General features: G+C 48.1%; 1 protein-coding gene across 1 annotated transcript; it reads right to left on the bottom strand.

Moving 5' to 3' along the window:
• Positions 1-206: 206 nt before the first annotated feature.
• LOC100383482 (uncharacterized) lies at positions 207-2,422 on the bottom strand. Its single transcript, NM_001176130.1, has 3 exons — positions 2,018-2,422; positions 770-1,917; positions 207-665 (listed from the first exon to the last, which is right to left on the bottom strand). Exons 1-3 carry the CDS (start codon positions 2,367-2,369, stop codon positions 291-293), a joined length of 1,875 nt encoding a protein of 624 aa, NP_001169601.1. The 5' UTR covers positions 2,370-2,422; the 3' UTR covers positions 207-290.
• Positions 2,423-17,813: the final 15,391 nt, after the last annotated feature.

Genomic DNA, 17,813 nt, shown 5'->3' with positions numbered 1-17,813 from the left:
AAACGGCATATAATCCGGGTGGTGCTTTTCTGTTCCAGAATCCAGATTCCAGAGGCGGGATTGAGGAAGCTGGTCACGAGGGGCGGTGGGAATGGGACGGCCCATAGGAGCGATGCGGTCAGGTGTTGCTGCTACTCATGGCCCACATCGGTAGCCCAACAACACCTGCTACTCATGACCATGGCCCACATGAACTCTTCAAGTCAGGTCAAAACGGAACGGAGTAGTATCCTCCAGTATTCCAATCCAATTACACCGTACAACGGAGTAGTATCACCGCCTATGACAACTCATACGAGGAAATACACCAACTGTGGGTCGACGCTCTTGGGAATACGTATAGCAGGATCGCTGCTGAGCCCAGTGCAAGTGGTAGCCAAGGACTCCGCCAGGCAGTGCGCAAATGCCATGTAGCTCTGGTAGCAGTTCTCGGCTTTGACTCGCCCACTGGGATTGCCGCCGACGATGTTCGGCACGAGCCCACGGGCGCAGCTGTGATCGTAGTGCCAGTCTCCGGTTTTCCAGTCGAACGTGTACAGCGGCAGGAACCGGTGGCCGAAGCTGGCGACGAAGGCAACGGCGTCCAGCACGAACTCGGCCTCCTGCATCGACGTGTAGTATGCCAGGCTGACGCGCGTCCACCCGGGCAGAACCCCGTGGTAGCCCTGTACGTTACCATCGATACCGAACTCATTTGCGAGCTTCAGGAAAATATAAATATGATCCGAGCAGAATGAGAAATTCGACGTTTATCGTTGGGTTTATTTACCTGTTCGACGGCTGATCTGATGGCTTTGGCGCGCGCCGGACTGATGCCGAGGAGCCGGTGCGCGTAGGGCCCCGCGCACGCGCAACCCGCGCGCGCCTGCACGCCGAACAGGTCGTTGAGAAGCTTGGTGACGAACCGGCAGTGCAGCTGCAGCCTGCCCTCGGGCTCGGTCCCGTCTCGCGGAGGAGCGTAGACCACGAAGGAGAGCACGGGGAGGCGGGGCGCGCTCGCGGCGGCATCGGCGCCCTGCAGCAGGCGCAGGCTGGGGTTGGCCCCCGCGCGGACGCGGCGGAGGGCCAGCGCCAGCATGCGCGCCTCCTGCGCCTCGATGCACGCCTCCCCGACCCACTCCTTGACGCGGAACGACAGCGCCGCGCGGACCTTCTGTATGATCGCCGGCGTGCCGGCGTCCTCGCGCTCCTCGGCGTCGTCGCTGTACACCGTGTCGCCGTAGGCGCTGACGTAGCGCACGGTGCCCCCGCCGCAGGTGGACGGCGCGGTGGCGCGGAGGCGGTAGAGCCGCGACGCCATGAGCAGCACGCCGGGGCTCCCGGGCCCGCCGAGGAACTTGTGCGGGCTGAGGAACACGGCGTCGTAGCCGTCCGCGTCGCCCGACCGCATGTCGACGCGCACGTAGGGCGCGCTGCACGCGAAGTCGAAGCAGGCGTGGGCGCCGTGGCGGCGCAGGAGCGCCGCCACGGCGCGGGTGTCGGTGCGCAGCCCGGTGACGTTGCTGCACGCCGAGAAGGCGCCCAGCATGGGCCGCCCCGACGGCGCGCGCGCCGCCAGCTCCGACTCCAGCGCGGCCAGGTCCAGGAGGCCGTCGGCGGCGCGCAGCCCGACCTCCACCACCTCCGCGAGGCTCTCCCGCCAGGTGAGCAGGTTGGAGTGGTGCTCGTAGGGCCCCACGAAGACCACCCAGCGGTCGGACGGGGGCAGCGCGGCCAGCACCGCGGCGCGCAGCGTGGGCGCCACGGCCATGCCCGTCACCTCCTGCAGGCGCTTGATGGCCGCCGTGCACCCCGTGCCGCAGAACAGCAGCATGTCGCGCGGCCCCGCGCCTAGGCTGCGCTTCACGTACCGCGCCGCATCCCCGGCCAGCTTGCTCGTGTGCATGCCCACGTAGCTGTCCGTCGTGTGGGTGTTCCCTGCGGCGCTCCAGAGCCAATCGCCGACCCACACGCACGTATGAGCACCGAGGCGTATTCGTTTGTCCAAGGAAAAAAAAAACATGAGCTGTGTACTCACCGTAGAAAGGCAGGACGTTCCGAAGCACGAACTCCTCGACGAACCGCAGGCAGCGGCCGGACGCCGTGTGGTCCGCGTACGTGATGCGTCGGGTCCCGAACGGCGACGCGAACTCTGCTTCCGCGCCGATGATCTGCGACCTCAGCCACTCCAGCTTCACGGTCGCTGCGTCGTCGCCGTCCGCCTCGGCCTTATCGTCGACGTCGTCACCGTGGCCCAGAGCAAGGCCGTCGAACAGTAGGCCGTCGGAATGCTCTGCCGCTGGTGCTACAGCTACAGGAGGTGCAGCGCCACTGCATGTACTAGTATTGTTGGTCGAGGCGAGCGGCACGCGCAGAACGAGAAGCGGCATGTCGGATTGAGAACTACTAGACGGTGGCTGACGGTAGTCTAACCCAATCGAGCGGGAAGGCAATAGATGATGCCGCTGAACGGAGGATCGTTTGAGCAAAGCATATATAGGGAGCAAGCTACACATGACACATGCATTTTTCCTGTGTTCGGTTCGGTGATCCGTGTGGCTGCCTGCCGTGCCGTAGGAGGCAGCAGGACGGGCAAACCAAGGACTGATCACATATCAAGGGGCCGGCGATGCCGATACCGCAGGCCGCCAAATGCAGTGCAAGTGATTCACCTGGCTTACACGCGCGATCGGCATGGCCGCCGGGTTGAGTCGCGGTTGCCGGCGAACGAAATGCCCGTAGCCGTAGGCGAGCGCGCGAAACTGTGGGGGGAGTGTCGGTTCGGTGGGCTCTGGTCTGGTGTGATACTTGGATGACCCCCCTCTGATTCGAGCTCAGTAACGCGTGGGGCTAGCGGGCGGCCGCCGCTGGACGCGTCACTCCACCAATCAGAGCGAGGGGAACATGCCATTCCAGCGGGTGCGGGTCAGCGTTTTGCGTTTGCAGCTGGAAAAAGACTTCTCTACTCCGCGGCAGCAGGCACCAGGCAGCATCAGATAGCATGGGCTGAGCTCGGCCCGCCCAAAAAAAAGTACATGGAGTTAAAGGCCATCATGAGCTCGGCCCGCCCAAAGAAAACAAACATCTGGCCCGTCTTATACGCATAGACCTGTCCATACAAACAACCCCAGTTTTCATCTTTCCTTTTGTTCCTTAAAATTCTTGTTCTTTTCTTACAAAACACCTCTTGCACGCGTATGAGGAACTGAGAAGTATCGCATAGCTCCGACAACGCAATATTGTAAACTCAAAGATCGGTTACACATCAACGAGAGCTACAATCTTGCATCACTATGGCCTGAAGCATGCATTAGATAACCAACACTCTTTTGCGGTGAAGGCCGATACGGTTTACAGACAAAACCAGCGAAGGATAACCCCGTCGCGCTCACGTAGCAACGAACAGCTAGCTTTTAGACAAACTAACCAGATATGTCAATCAAGTTCCTGTGACAAAGAAGTAAAGTAGCTAGCATAGGAACCGTCAAAACTCTCACCTAGGAGAGACCCTGTCGGGGTAAGGACATGGACATCGTCATATTTTCAAGGCTACCAGTTAAGGCCATATTAAATCAGTCGTTGCAGGTATGCTATTTCCCACTGTAGGGCCGTCGATCTCTCCTTTTCCTCTTAAAATCAGTCGTTGTATCCTTGATTGGACCTCGCTGCGATGTCTCTTGCCAGTTAAGGTCATCTCGAGCAAACCGTGCAAATGGTCGTGCAAAGTACTATTTTGCACTGTAGATTGCACTATTTGCAGGATAGAGTTTGAAACAGGGACTGAGATAAAAAGTGAGGTAGAGAGTCTGGTAGAGATAGTCTAAGGCCTCCTTCTGTTTCTGGAGATGCCCATTTCTCAAGCGAATGCCTTTGATCAACAACTTCTCCTCACTGTCTGCCCCAAAGTTTTCGATTTGTTGGGAGCTCTCGAAGTCATCTTCAATTCTGTGGTGGGGAGGTAAGACTATCTCCAGCAGCTTACCCATCCCCATACCCATATTCAAACTCCAATCTGCGAACAGTGTAGTCTACAGTTCAAAACGGTGTAAAACAGTGTTTTTAGGTAAATTATAGATAGACTGCTGCAGATGGCCTAACGACATTTTTCTAGTGCTCTAGGAGCGAAGTCGGGGGTGGAAGGAACGAAGACATGAACCCTAAACGCATACTCACCGGAGAAATAAATGCCCCCACCAGTACCCATTATTCGTCATGGATACAGAAATTATCCCATACCATACTCACCATGGGTAGCGGGTACACATTCGAGAAGACAAGATCATTTTAATCACAAAACTAAGTACCAAATACAAAACATTGAAGCCACATATCTCATCAAAAAATGAAAGATACTAAAATGGTATATTATCTTTGTGTCCAGCATGGCAAATTCATTGAACCCAATCTAATTTATCACAAATTCAGCAGCATTCAACATTAAATAGAACCATCATGCCATCAGATCACACGAAATATAGCACTCGTAGCCTAAAAGAGAGTTCTCAATGACATCATACAACCTTATGATATCTATCTAATTATTCAGTAAATAATACTTAATATTTAAATATTTACGGTGTGTAAGCTGATGTAGCTTAAGAGACATCCTCCATTCCTTATATTCTAATTTTGTATGGAACATTTTTAATAATCTAGACACATGTCATAGGTCAGCGAGTTTCCCATTGGGTAGCGGGTATTGAGTAAGATAAAACATACCCATGCCCACCATACTTGACGGGTATATTAAAGTGTCCAATAAAATACATGTGGACATAAAAATAGTCATACCCATATCCTAATGGGGTTTTTATCGCTTATCAGGTTTCGGGTACTCATCACCATCTCTAGAATAAAAGACTAGCAACAGAGTCTCACAAAAGCCCTAAAACTGAGAGCACCTAGAGGGGGGTGAATAGGTGATCCTGTAAAACTTGAAACTTAATGCCACAAAAACTTGATTAGGAGTTAGCACAATAAAGCCAAGTGGCTAGAGAGGAGTTCTTGCAAGACACGATAACCACAAGAAGATCAATCACAGATAGACACAGTGGTTTATCCCGTGGTTCGGCCAAGTTCAACACTTGCCTACTCCACGTTGTGGCGTCCCAACGGACGAGGGTTGCAATCAACCCCTCTCAAGCGGTCCAAAGACCCACTTGAATATCACGGTGTTTTGCTTTGTTTACTTTATCCCGCTCGCGAGGAATCTCCACAACTTGGAGCCTCTCGCCCTTACACTTTGATGTTCACAAAGGAGCACGGAGTAAGGGAGGAATGAGCAACGCACACAAGACACAAAATTAGAGCGACAATACGCACACAAGTCACAACACGAGCTCTCAACACAACTCAAAGAGTTCTCTACTCAAATGGAGCTCTAGTTGCTATCACAAAGAATCGAATGCGCGGAATTGAAGTCTTGGTGCTTAGGAATGCTTAGAGAATGCTTAGAGAATGCTTAGAGAATGCTTGGTGTACTCCTCCATGCGCCTAGAGGTCCCTTTTATAGCCCCAAGGCAGCTAGGAGCCGTTGAGAGCATTCCAGGAAGGCAATTCTTGCCTTCTGTCGCCTGGCGCACCGGACAGTCCGGTGCACCACCGGACACTGTCCGGTGCGGATTTCTTTCCTTCTTTGTCGAAGCCGACCGTTGGCGGTTCAGAGCCGTTGGCGCACCGGACACTGTCCGGTGCACACCGGACAGTCCGGTGCCCCCTTCTGACTGTTGGCTCTGCCACGCGTCGCGCACGGATTACGCGGTCGACCGTTGGCCCAGCCGACTGTTGGCTCACCGGACAGTCCGGTGCACCACCGGACAGTCCGGTGCACCACCGGACAGTCCGGTGAATTATAGTCGTACGCCGCCGTCGAAGTCCCGAGAGCAGCCAGTTGGCAGACGCCAGCCTGGCGCACCGGACACTGTCCGGTGCACCCAGACCGAGAAGCCTTTTGGCTGTACACAACCAACTTCTCCAAAATTGTTTCTCCTGTTTCTAGCACTTAGACACAATACATTAGTCTTCAAAACAATGTACTAAGTCTAGAAACATACCTTTAATCTTGATTTGCACTTCTTGAGTCCTTTGGCACAATTTAACTCTTAGGCACTTGTGTTGGACACTTAATCGCCAAAATACTTAGAAATGGCCCAAGGGCACATTTCCCTTTCAATCTCCCCCTTTTTGGTGATTTATGCCAACACAATAAAAAGCAACTAAAAGAAGTGCAACATCACTGCAAATGAAAACTCAAATTTGTTTTGATTCAAATTTGGCATATTTGGATCATTCTTTGCCACCACTTGGTTTGTTTTTGCAAATCAACCTCAATTTCCTATCTCTAAGTTAGACACACTTGTTGAGACATAAAGAGAGTTGTTCCAAGAGAAATTGATCAAAGATTTCAAAAACTCTCCCTTTTTCCCATAATCAACCATTCTCCCCACAAGAGGCCAACTTTTGACAAAAGAGACAATAAGAGATTTTTGACAAATCAAAAGCTCTATTCTACTATTTTCGAAATTCTCAAGTGGTAGCTGATCCATTTGTTGCTATTTGTTGTTTTGGCCTTATTTTCTCCCCCTTTGGCATCAAGCACCAAAATGGGATCAATTTTGGCCCTTTAACCTTATTGCCTCACCAAAATCTTCAACTAAGAGTAAAAAGGCAATAAGAGTACAAAGATGAACTTGGAATCAGTTACTCTTTCATCGGAGTGCAGTGGAAGTCTTGCATGGTCCAAGTCCACCTTTTCCCTTTTAAACCTCCTTTGAGACTAAATTAAGCAAACTCAAGCACACAGTTAGTCTCAAAGGGTCAAGTTGTAGCACATCTCCCCCTAAATATGTGCATCACTTGCAAACGAACTTGTGAGGTCCGGGGAGTGCTTGTATAACTTCAGCACCATAAATAAACAACAAAATGCATTAAGGAACATGATCAAGGCATAAAACACATGTATGCTATAAATCAATCTAGGTTCCGCGAATCTAAGACATTTAGCTCACTACGCAACTTGCAAAAGGTCGACTCATCTAGAGGCTTGGTAAAGATATCGGCTAGCTGGTTCTCGGTGCTAACATGAAACACTTCAGTATCTCCCTTTTGCTGGTGGTCTCTCAAAAAGTGATGCCGGATGTCTATGTGCTTTGTGCGGTTGTGTTCAACAGGATTATCCGCCATGCGGATAGCACTCTCATTATCACATAGGAGTGGGACTTTGCTCAGATTGTAGCCAAAGTCCCTGAGGGTTTGCCTCATCCAAAGTAGTTGCGCGCAACACTGTCCTGCGGCAACATACTCGGCCTCAGCGGTGGATAGGGCAACGGAAGTTTGTTTCTTAGAACTCCATGACACCAGGGACCTTCCTAAGAATTGGCACGTCCCCGATGTACTCTTCCTATCGACCTTACATCCAGCATAGTCGGAGTCTGAATATCCAATCAAGTCAAAGGTAGACCCCTTTGGATACCAGATCCCGAAGCAAGGCGTAGCAACTAAATATCTAAGAATTTGCTTCACGGCCACTAAGTGACACTCCCTTGGATCGGATTGAAATCTAGCACACATGCATACACTAAGCATAATATCCGGTCTACTAGCACATAAATAATGTAAATAACCTATCATAGACCGGTATGCCTTTTGATCAACAGACTTACCTCCTTTGTTGAGGTCGGTGTGTCCGTCGGTTCCCATTGGAGTCTTTGCAGGCTTGGCGTCCTTCATCCTAAACCGCTTGATCAAGTCTTGCGTGTACTTTGTTTGGGAGATGAAGGTGCCATCCTTGAGTTGCTTCACTTGGAACCCAAGGAAATAGCTTAACTCGCCCATCATCGACATCTCGAATTTCTGAGTCATCACCCTGCTAAACTCTTCACAAGACTTTTGGTTAGTAGAACCAAATATTATGTCATCGACATAAATTTGGCACACAAAAAGATCACCATCACAAGTCTTAGTAAAAAGAGTTGGATCGACTTTCCCAACCTTGAAAGCATTAGCAATTAAAAAGACTCTAAGGCATTCATACCATGCTCTTGGGGCTTGCTTAAGTCCATAGAGCGCCTTAGAGAGCTTACACAAGTGGTCGGGGTACCGTTCATCCTCGAAGCCAGGGGGTTGCTCCATGTACACCTCCTTGATTGGCCCGTTGAGGAAAGCGCTCTTCACATCCATTTGGAACAACCTGAAAGAATGGTGAGTAGCATAGGCTAACAATATGCAAATTGACTCTAGCCTAGCCACAGGAGCAAAAGTCTCCTCAAAGTCCAAACCTGCGAGTTGGGCATAACCTTTTGCCACAAGTCGTGCCTTGTTCCTTGTCACCACCCCGTGCTCGTCTTGTTTGTTGCGGAACACCCACTTGGTTCCCACAACATTTTGCTTGGGACGAGGCACCAGTGTCCAAACTTCATTTCTCTTGAAGTTGTTGAGCTCTTCCTGCATGGCCAACACCCAGTCCGGATCTAGCAAGGCCTCTTCTACCCTGAAAGGCTCAATAGAAGAGACAAAAGAGTAATGCTCACAAAAATTAACTAATCTAGAACGAGTAGTTACTCCCTTGCTTATGTCACCCAATATTTGGTCGACGGGATGATTCCTTTGAATCGTCGCTCGAACTTGGGTTGGAGGTGCCGGTTGTGCTTCTTCCTCCATTAAATGACCATCTTGTGCTCCCCCTTGATCACATGCCTCCTCTTGATGAACATGTTCATCTTCTTGAGTTGGGGGATGCACCGTTGTTGAGGAAGAAGGTTGATTTTGCTCCTTTTGTTCCAGTGGCCTCACAGCTTCAATCGCCATGGTGCGCATTGCGGCCGTTGGAACGTCTTCTTCATCTACATCATCAAGATCAACAACTTGCTCTCTTGGAGAGCCATTAGTCTCATCAAATACAACGTCGCTAGAGACTTCAACCAAACCCGATGATTTGTTGAAGACTCTATACGCCTTTGTATTTGAATCATAACCTAAAAAAACCCTTCTACAGCTTTGGGAGCAAACTTAGAATTCATACCTTTCTTCACTAGAATGTAACATTTGCTCCCAAATACACGAAAGTAAGACACATTGGGTTTGTTACCAGTTAGAAGCTCATATGAAGTCTTCTTGAGGAGGCGATGAAGATAGACCCGGTTTATGGCGTGGCAAGCCGTGCTTACGGCTTCCGTCCAAAACCGTTCGGGCGTCTTGAATTCACCAAGCATCGTCCTTGCCATGTCTAGTAGCGTCCCGTTCTTCCTCTCTACCACACTGTTTTGTTGTGGTGTGTAGGGAGCAGAGAGCTCGTGCTTGATCCCTTCCTCCTCAAGGTACTCCTCCACTTGAAGGTTCTTGAACTCGGACCCGTTGTCGCTCCTTATCTTCTTCACCTTGAGCTCAAACTCATTTTGAGCTCTCCTTAGGAAGCGCTTGAGGGTCCCTTGGGTTTCAGATTTATCCTGCAAAAAGAATACCCAAGTGAAGCGGGAAAAATCATCAACTATAACAAGACCATACTTACTTCCTCCTATACTTAGATAGGCGACGGGTCCGAAAAGGTCCATATGAAGTAACTCCAGGGGTCTTGATGTTGTCATCACATTTTTGGCATGATGAGAGCTTCCCACCTGTTTACCTGCTTGACAAGCTGCACAAGGTCTATCTTTTTCGAAAGTTACATTAGTTAGACCTATCACGTGTTCTCCCTTTAGAAGCTTGTGAAGGTTCTTCATCCCCACATGTGCTAAACGGTGATGCCACAGCCAGCCCATGCTAGTCTTAGCAATTAAGCATGCATCTAGACCGGCCTCCTCTTTTGCAAAATCGACTAAATAAAGTTTGTCGTCTAGTACACCCTTAAAAGCTAATGAACCATCACTTCTTCTAAAGACCGACACATCTACATTTGTGAATAAACAGTTATATCCCATATTACACAGTTGACTCAGACAACAAGTTATATCCAAGCGACTCAACTAAGAACACATTAGAAATAGAGTGCTCGTATGAAATAGCAATTTTTTCTAACCCTTTCACCTTGCCTTGGTTCCCATCACCGAATATGATTGAGTCTTGGGGATCCTTGTTCTTGACGTAGGAAGAGAACATCCTCTTTTCCCCCGTCATGTGGTTTGTGCATCCGCTGTCGATAATCCAGCTTGAGCCCCCGGATGCATAAACCTGCAAGGCAATTTAGGCTTGGGTCTAAGGTACCCAACTCTTGTTGTGTCCTACAAGGTTAGTACAAATAGACTTAGGGACCCAAATGCAAGTTTTATCTCCCTTGCATTTTGCCCCTAATTTTCTAGCAACTACCTTCTTATCCTTTCTACAAATAGCAATGGAAGCATTTAAAGCATGATAAATTGTAGAAGGTTCATTACTTGTTTTTCTAGGCACATGAGCATTTCTCCTAGGCACATGATGAATGACATTTTTTCTAGCAAAACTTCTAACATACATCATAGAAGAACTTGAAGCACACATTGCATTTGAATCATAAGCATGTGAAACAATATCATTGCAACTTCTATCATGATGAATATTCCTAGAATATCTCCTATCATGGTATAAGAAAGCACGGTTCTTTTGCACACTATTTGCCATAGGGGCCTTCTCTTTATCCTTGGCGGAGATGGGAGCCTTATGACTTGTCAAGTTCTTGGCTTCCCTCTTAAAGCCAAGCCCATCCTTAATTGAGGGGTGTCTACCAACTGTGTAGGCATCCCTTGCAAATTTTAGTTTATCAAAATCATTTTTGCTAGTCTTAAGTTGAGCATTAAGACTAGCCACTTCATCATTCAATTTAGAAATTGAAACTAGGTGTTCACTACAAGCATCAACATTAAAATCTTTACACCTATTGCAAATTGCAACATGTTCTACACAAGATGTTGATTTATTAGCTATTTCTAACTTAGCATTCAAATCATCATTTATGCTCTTTAAGCTAGAAATAGAGTCATGGCATGTAGACAATTCACAAGAAAGCATTTCATTTCTTTTAATTTCTAAAGCAAGGAATTTTTGTGCCTCTACAAACTTGTCATGTTCTTCATACAAAAGATCCTCTTGCTTTTCTAATAACCTATTTTTATCATTCAAGGCATCAATTAATTCATTAATCTTATCAACCTTAGTTCTATCTAGGCCCTTGAATAAACATGAATAGTCTATTTCATCATCGCTAGATTCTTCATCACTTGAGGAAGCGTAAGTACTTGTATCACGAGGGCTTACCTTCTTTTCCCTTTCCATGAGGCAGGTGTGATGCTCATTGGGGAAGAGGGCCGACTTGTTGAAGGCGGTGGCGGCGAGTCCTTCATTGTCGGAGTCAGACGACGAACAATCCGAGTCCCACTCCTTTCTAAGGTGTGCCTCGCCCTTAGCCTTCTTGTAAGCCTTCTTCTTTTCCCTCTTGTTCCCTTGTTCCTGGTCACTATCATTATCGGGACAGTTAGCGATAAAATGACCAATCTTACCACATTTGAAGCATGAGCGCTTCCCCTTCGTCTTGGTCTTGTTTGGATGCTCCTTGCGACCCCTTAGCGCCGTCTTGAAACGCTTAATGATGAGAGCCATCTCTTCATCATTAAGCCTGGTCGCCTCAACTTGTGCCACCTTGCTAGGTAGCGCCTCCTTGCTCCTCGTTGCTTTGAGAGCAATGGTTTGAGGCTATTGGATTGGGCCATTCAATGCATCGTCAACGTATCTAGCCTCCTTGATCATCATCCGCCCGCTTACAAACTTTCCAAGTATCTCCTCGGGCGTCATCTTGGTGTACCTAGGATTCTCACGAATATTGTTCACAAGATGTGGATCAAGGACGGTAAAATACCTTAGCATTAGGCGGACGACGTCGTGGTCCGTCCATCGCGTGCTTCTATAGCTCCTTATTTTGTTGACGAGGGTCTTGAGCCGGTTGTATGTTTGGGTTGGCTCCTCGCCCCTGATCATCGTGAATCTCCCAAGTTCGCCCTCCACCAACTCCATCTTGGTGAGCATGGTGACGTCGTTCCCCTCATGTGAGATCTTGAGGGTGTCCCAAATCTTCTTGGCGTTATCCAAGCCGCTCACCTTATGGTATTCATCCCCGCACAAAGATGCTAGAAGAACATTAGTAGCTTGTGCATTTTTGTGAATTTGCTCATTGATAAATGTGGGACTATCAGTACTATCAAATTGCATTCCACTCTCTACTATCTCACATATGCTTGGATGGAGAGAGAACAAGTGACTACGCATTTTGTGACTCCAAAATCCGTAGTCCTCTCCATCAAAGTGAGGAGGTTTACCAAGTGGAATGGAGAGTAAATGAGCATTTGTATTTTGCGGAATACGAGAATAATCAAAAGAAAAGTTTGAATTGACCGTTTTCTTTTTCTCGTAGTTGTCGTCGTCCTTTTGGGAAGAAGAGGACTCGTCGCTGTCGTCGTAGTAGACGATCACCTTGATGCGCCTTGTTTTCTTATTCTTCCCGTCTTTTCTCTTGTGGCTTGAGCCCGAGTCAGTAAGCTTGTCATCTTTTGGATCATTGACGAAGGACTCCTTCTCCTTATCATTTACCACCATCCCCTTGCCCCTAGGATCCATCTCTTCGGGCGATTAGTCCCTTTCTTGAAGAGAACGACTCCGATACCAATTCAGAGCACCTAGAGGGGGGGTGAATAGGTGATCCTGTAAAACTTGAAACTTAATGCCACAAAAACTTGATTAGGAGTTAGCACAATAAAGCCAAGTGGCTAGAGAGGAGTTCTTGCAAGACACGATAACCACAAGAAGATCAATCACAGATAGACACAGTGATTTATCCCGTGGTTCGGCCAAGTTGAGAGCACCTAGAGGGGGGGGGGGTGAATAGGTGATCCTGTGAAACTTGAAACTTAGGCCACAACACTTGGTTAATCGTTAGCACAATAATTGCCAAGTGGCTAGAGAGGAGTCAAAACACAATAACCACAAGAATTCAATCACAGAGATGGCACGGTGGTTATCCCGTGGTTCGGCCAAGACCAACGCTTGCCTAATCCACGTTGTGGCGTCCCAATGGACGAGGGTTGCAATCAACCCCTCTCAAGCGGTCCAAAGACCCACTTGAATACCACGATGTTTTGCTTGCTTTTTCTCAATCCCGTTTGCGAGGAATCTCCACAACTTGGAGCCTCTCGCCCTTACACTTGAAATTCACAAAGAAGCACGGAGCAAGGGAAGGATTAGCAACGCACTCAAGACAAGAAATCACAGCAACACCACGCACACAAGTCGCAACGAGAGCTCACAACACAACTCAAAGAGTTCACTACTCAACAAGAGCTCTAATTGCTATCGCAAAGAATCAAAGGCGCGGAATTGATGTCTTGGTGCTTAGGAATGTTGTAGGAATGCTTTGTGTACTTCTCCATGCGCCTAGGGGTCCCTTTTATAGCCCCAAGGCAGCTAGGAGCCGTTGAGAGCAATCTGAGAAGGCAATCCTTGCCTTCTGTCGTGTGGCGCACCGGACAGTCCGGTGCACACCGGACACTGTCCGGTGCCCGATTTCTTTCCTTAACTGGCGCAGCCGACCGTTGGCAGCCAGAGAGCCGTTGGCGCACCGGACATGTCCGGTGCACACCGGACAGTCTGGTGCCCCCTTCTAGCCGTTGGCTCGGCCACGTGTCCCGCGCAGATCGCGCGGCCGACCGTTGGCCCGGCCGCCCGTTGGCTCACCGGACAGTCCGGTGCACACCGGACAGTCCGGTGAATTATAGTCGTACGTCGCCGGTGAATTCCCGAGAGCGGCCAGTTCGCTCGAGCCAGCCTGGCGCACCGGACACTGTCCGGTGCACCACCGGACAGTCCGGTGCTCCCAGACTGAGCAGACTTGGCTGAACAAAGCCATCTCATTTCCAATTCGATTTTTCCTGTTTCCAGCACTTAGACACAATACATTAGTCCATAAAATAATGTACTAAGTCTAGAAACATACCTTTTGACATGATTTGCACTTACTCCACCACATTGCATAGATCAACACAAAAGCACTTGTGTTGGCACTCAATCACCAAAATACTTAGAAATGGCCCAAGGGCACATTTCCCTTTCAATCTCCCCCTTTTTGGTGATTTATGCCAACATAACATAAAGCAAGTAGAACAAGTGCAAAATCACTTCAAATAAAACTCAAATTTGTTTTGAATCAGATTTGGCATATATGGATCATTCTTTGCCACCACTTGGTTTGTTTTTGCAAATCAAACTCAAATTTCTATCTCTAAGTCAAATACACATGTTAAGACATAAAGCGAGTCATTCCAAGATAAATTGATTCAAGATTTCAAAAACTCCCCTTTTCCCATAATCAACACTTCTCCCCACAAGAGGCCAACTTTTGACATAAGAGACAATAAAAGAGTTTTGACACCCAAAAGCTCCAAAAGCTCTAATCTACTATTTTCAAAATTTCTCAAGTGGTAGCTGATCCATCTATTGCTTTGGCCTTTATTTTCTCCCCCTTTGGCATCAAACACCAAAACGGGATCAATCTTGGCCTTTTAACCCCATTGCCTCACCAAAATCTTCAATAAGAATACAAAGGCAATAAGAGTACATGAGATGAACTTGGAATAAGTTACCCTCTCATCGGAGTGCAGTGGAAGTCTTTCATGGTCCAAGTCCACCTTTTCCCTTTCAAACCTCCTTTGAGATTAAAACAAGCAAACTCAAGCATATGGTTAGTCTCAAAGGGTCAAGTTGTAGCACAGCTCCCCCTAAATATGTGCATCACTTGCACAAGGACTTGTGAGGTCCGGGGAGTGTTTGTACAACTTGAGCACCATAAGTAAGCAACGAAATGCATAAGGAACATGATCAAATGCATAAACATATGTATGCTATAAATCAATCCAAGTTCCGCGAATCTAAGACATTTAGCTCACTACGCAACCTGCAAAAGGTCTGCTCATCTAAAGGCTTGGTAAAGATATCGGCTAGCTGGTTCTCGGAGCTAACATGGAACACTTTGATATCCCCCTTTTGCTGGTGGTCTCTCAAAAAGTGATGCCGGATGTCAATGTGCTTTGTGCGGCTGTGCTCAACAGGATTTTCCGCCATGCGGATAGCACTCTCATTGTCACATAGGAGTGGGACTTTGCTCAGATTGTAGCCAAAGTCCCTGAGGGTTTGCCTCATCCAAAGTAGTTGCGCGCAACACTGTCCTGCGGCAACGTACTCGGCCTCAGCGGTGGATAGGGCAACGAAAGTTTGTTTCTTAGAGTTCCATGACACCAGGGACCTTCCTAAGAATTGGCACGTCCCCGATGTACTCTTCCTATCGACCTTACATCCAGCATAGTCGGAATCTGAATATCCAATTAAGTCAAAGGTAGACCCCTTTGGATACCAGAGCCCGAAGCAAGGCGTAGCAACTAAATATCTAAGGATTCGCTTCACTGCCACTAAGTGACACTCCTTAGGATCGGATTGAAATCTAGCACACATGCATACGCTTAGCATAATATCCGGTCTACTAGCACATAAATAAAGCAAAGAACCTATCATGGACCGGTATGCTTTTTATCAACGGATTTACAACCTTTGTTGAGGTCGGTGTGTCTGTCGGTTCCCATCGGCGTCTTTGCGGGCTTGGCGTCCTTCATCCCAAACCGCTTCAGCAAGTCTTGTGTGTACTTCGTTTGAGAGATGAAGGTGCCGTCCTTGAGTTGCTTCACTTGGAACCCAAGGAAGTAGTTCAACTCGCCCATCATTGACATCTCGAATTTCTGCGTCATCACCCTGCTAAACCCTTCACAAGACTTTTTATTAGTAGAACCAAATATTATGTCATCGACATATATTTGGCACACAAAAAGATCACCGTTACAAGTCTTAGTGAAAAGAGTTGGATCGGCTTTCCCAACCTTGAAAGCATTAGCGATTAAGAAATCTCTAAGGCATTCATACCATGCTCTTGGGGCTTGCTTAAGTCCATAGAGCGCCTTAGAGAGCTTACACACATGGTCGGGGTACCGTTCATCCTCGAAGCCAGAGGGTTGCTCCATGTACACCTCCTCCTTGATTGGCCCGTTGAGGAAAGCGCTCTTCACATCCATTTGGAACAACCTGAAAGAATGGTGAGCGACATATGCTAGCAAAATACGAATGGACTCTAGCCTAGCCACAGGAGCAAAAGTCTCCTCAAAGTCCAAACCTGCGACTTGGGCATAACCTTTTGCCACAAGTCGAGCCTTGTTCCTTGTCACCACCCCGTGCTCGTCTTGTTTGTTGCGGAACACCTAATTGGTTCCCACAACGTTTTGCTTGGGACGAGGCACCAGTGTCCACACTTCATTGCGCTTGAAGTTGTTGAGCTCCTCTTGCATGGCCAACACCCAGTCCGGATCTAGCAGGGCCTCTTCTACCCTGAAAGGCTCAATAGAAGAGACAAAAGAGTAATGCTCACAAAAATTAACTAATCGAGATCGAGTAGTTACTCCTTTGCTAATATCACCCAGAATTTGATCGACGGGATGATCCCTTTGAATCATCGCTCGAACTTGGGTTGGAGGTGCCTGAGGTGCTTCTTCCTCTTCAATTTGAACATCTTGTGCTCCCCCTTGATCATGCGCCTCCACTTGAGGTACCTGTTCGTCATCTTGGGTTGGGGGATGCACCATAGTTGAGGAAGACGGTTGATCTTGCTCCAATTGTTCCCGAGGCCGTACATCTCCAATCGTCATGGTGCGTATCGCGGCCGTTGGAACGTCCTCTTCATCTACATCATCAAGATCAACAACTTGCTCTCTTGGAGAGCTATTAGTCTCATCAAATACAACGTCGCTAGAGACTTCAACCAAACCCGATGATTTGTTGAAGACTCTATACGCCTTTGTATTTGAGTCATAACCTAACAAAAACCCTTCTACAGCTTTGGGAGCAAACTTAGAATTTCTACCCTTCTTCACTAGAATGTAGCACTTGCTCCCAAATACACGAAAGTAAGATACATTGGGTTTGTTACCGGTTAGTAGCTCATACGATGTCTTCTTGAGGAGGCGATGAAGGTAGACCCTGTTGATGGCGTGGCAAGCCGTGTTCACGGCTTCCGACCAAAAACGCTCGGGGGTCTTAAACTCTCCAAGCATCGTTCTCGCCATATCGATGAGTGTCTCGTTCTTCCTCTCTACCACACCATTTTGTTGTGGTGTGTAGGGAGCGGAGAACTCATGCTTGATCCCTTCCTCCTCAAGGAACTCCTCCACTTGAAGGTTCTTGAACTCGGACCCGTTGTCGCTCCTTATCTTCTTCACCTTGGGCTCAAACTCATTTTGAGCTCTCCTTAGGAAGCGCTTGAGGGTCCCTTGAGTTTCAGACTTATCCTGCAAAAAGAACACCCAAGTGAAGCGGGAAAAGTCATCAACAATAACTAGACCATACTTACTTCCCCCTATGCTTAGATAGGCGACGGGTCCGAAGAGGTCCATATGTAGCAGCTCCAGTGGTCTTGATGTGGTCATCACATTCTTGCTGTGATGTGCTCCTCCTACCTGTTTACCTGCTTGACATGCTGCACAAGGTCTATCTTTTTCGAATTGCACGTTAGTCAAACCTATCACGTGTTCTCCCTTTAGAAGCTTGTGAAGGTTCTTCATCCCCACATGTGCTAAGCGGCGATGCCACAGCCAGCCCATGCTAGTCTTAGCGATTAAGCATGCATCTAGACCGGCCTCCTCTTTTGCAAAATCAACTAAATAAAGTTTGCCGTCTAGTACACCCTTAAATGCTAGTGAACCATCGCTTCTTCTAAAGACAGACACATCTACATTTGTAAATAGACAATTATATCCCATATTACATAATTGACTGACAGATAGTAG

The sequence above is a fragment of the Zea mays genome, chromosome 3 (genome assembly GCF_902167145.1).
Source record: "Zea mays cultivar B73 chromosome 3, Zm-B73-REFERENCE-NAM-5.0, whole genome shotgun sequence".
Taxonomy (NCBI): Eukaryota; Viridiplantae; Streptophyta; class Magnoliopsida; order Poales; family Poaceae; genus Zea; species Zea mays.
This window is presented reverse-complemented; position numbering and strand designations above follow the sequence as displayed.

Coding starts and splice junctions, on each gene's coding strand:
- LOC100383482 (NM_001176130.1), bottom strand. CDS start 2,369: ATGCCGCTTCTCGTTCTGCGCGTGCCGCTCGCCTCGACCAACAATACT. Junction 1,918..2,017: donor GAACGTCCTGCCTTTCTACG/GTGAGTACACAG, acceptor GGAGCGCCGCAG/GGAACACCCACACGACGGAC. Junction 666..769: donor TCAGATCAGCCGTCGAACAG/GTAAATAAACCC, acceptor GGTAACGTACAG/GGCTACCACGGGGTTCTGCC.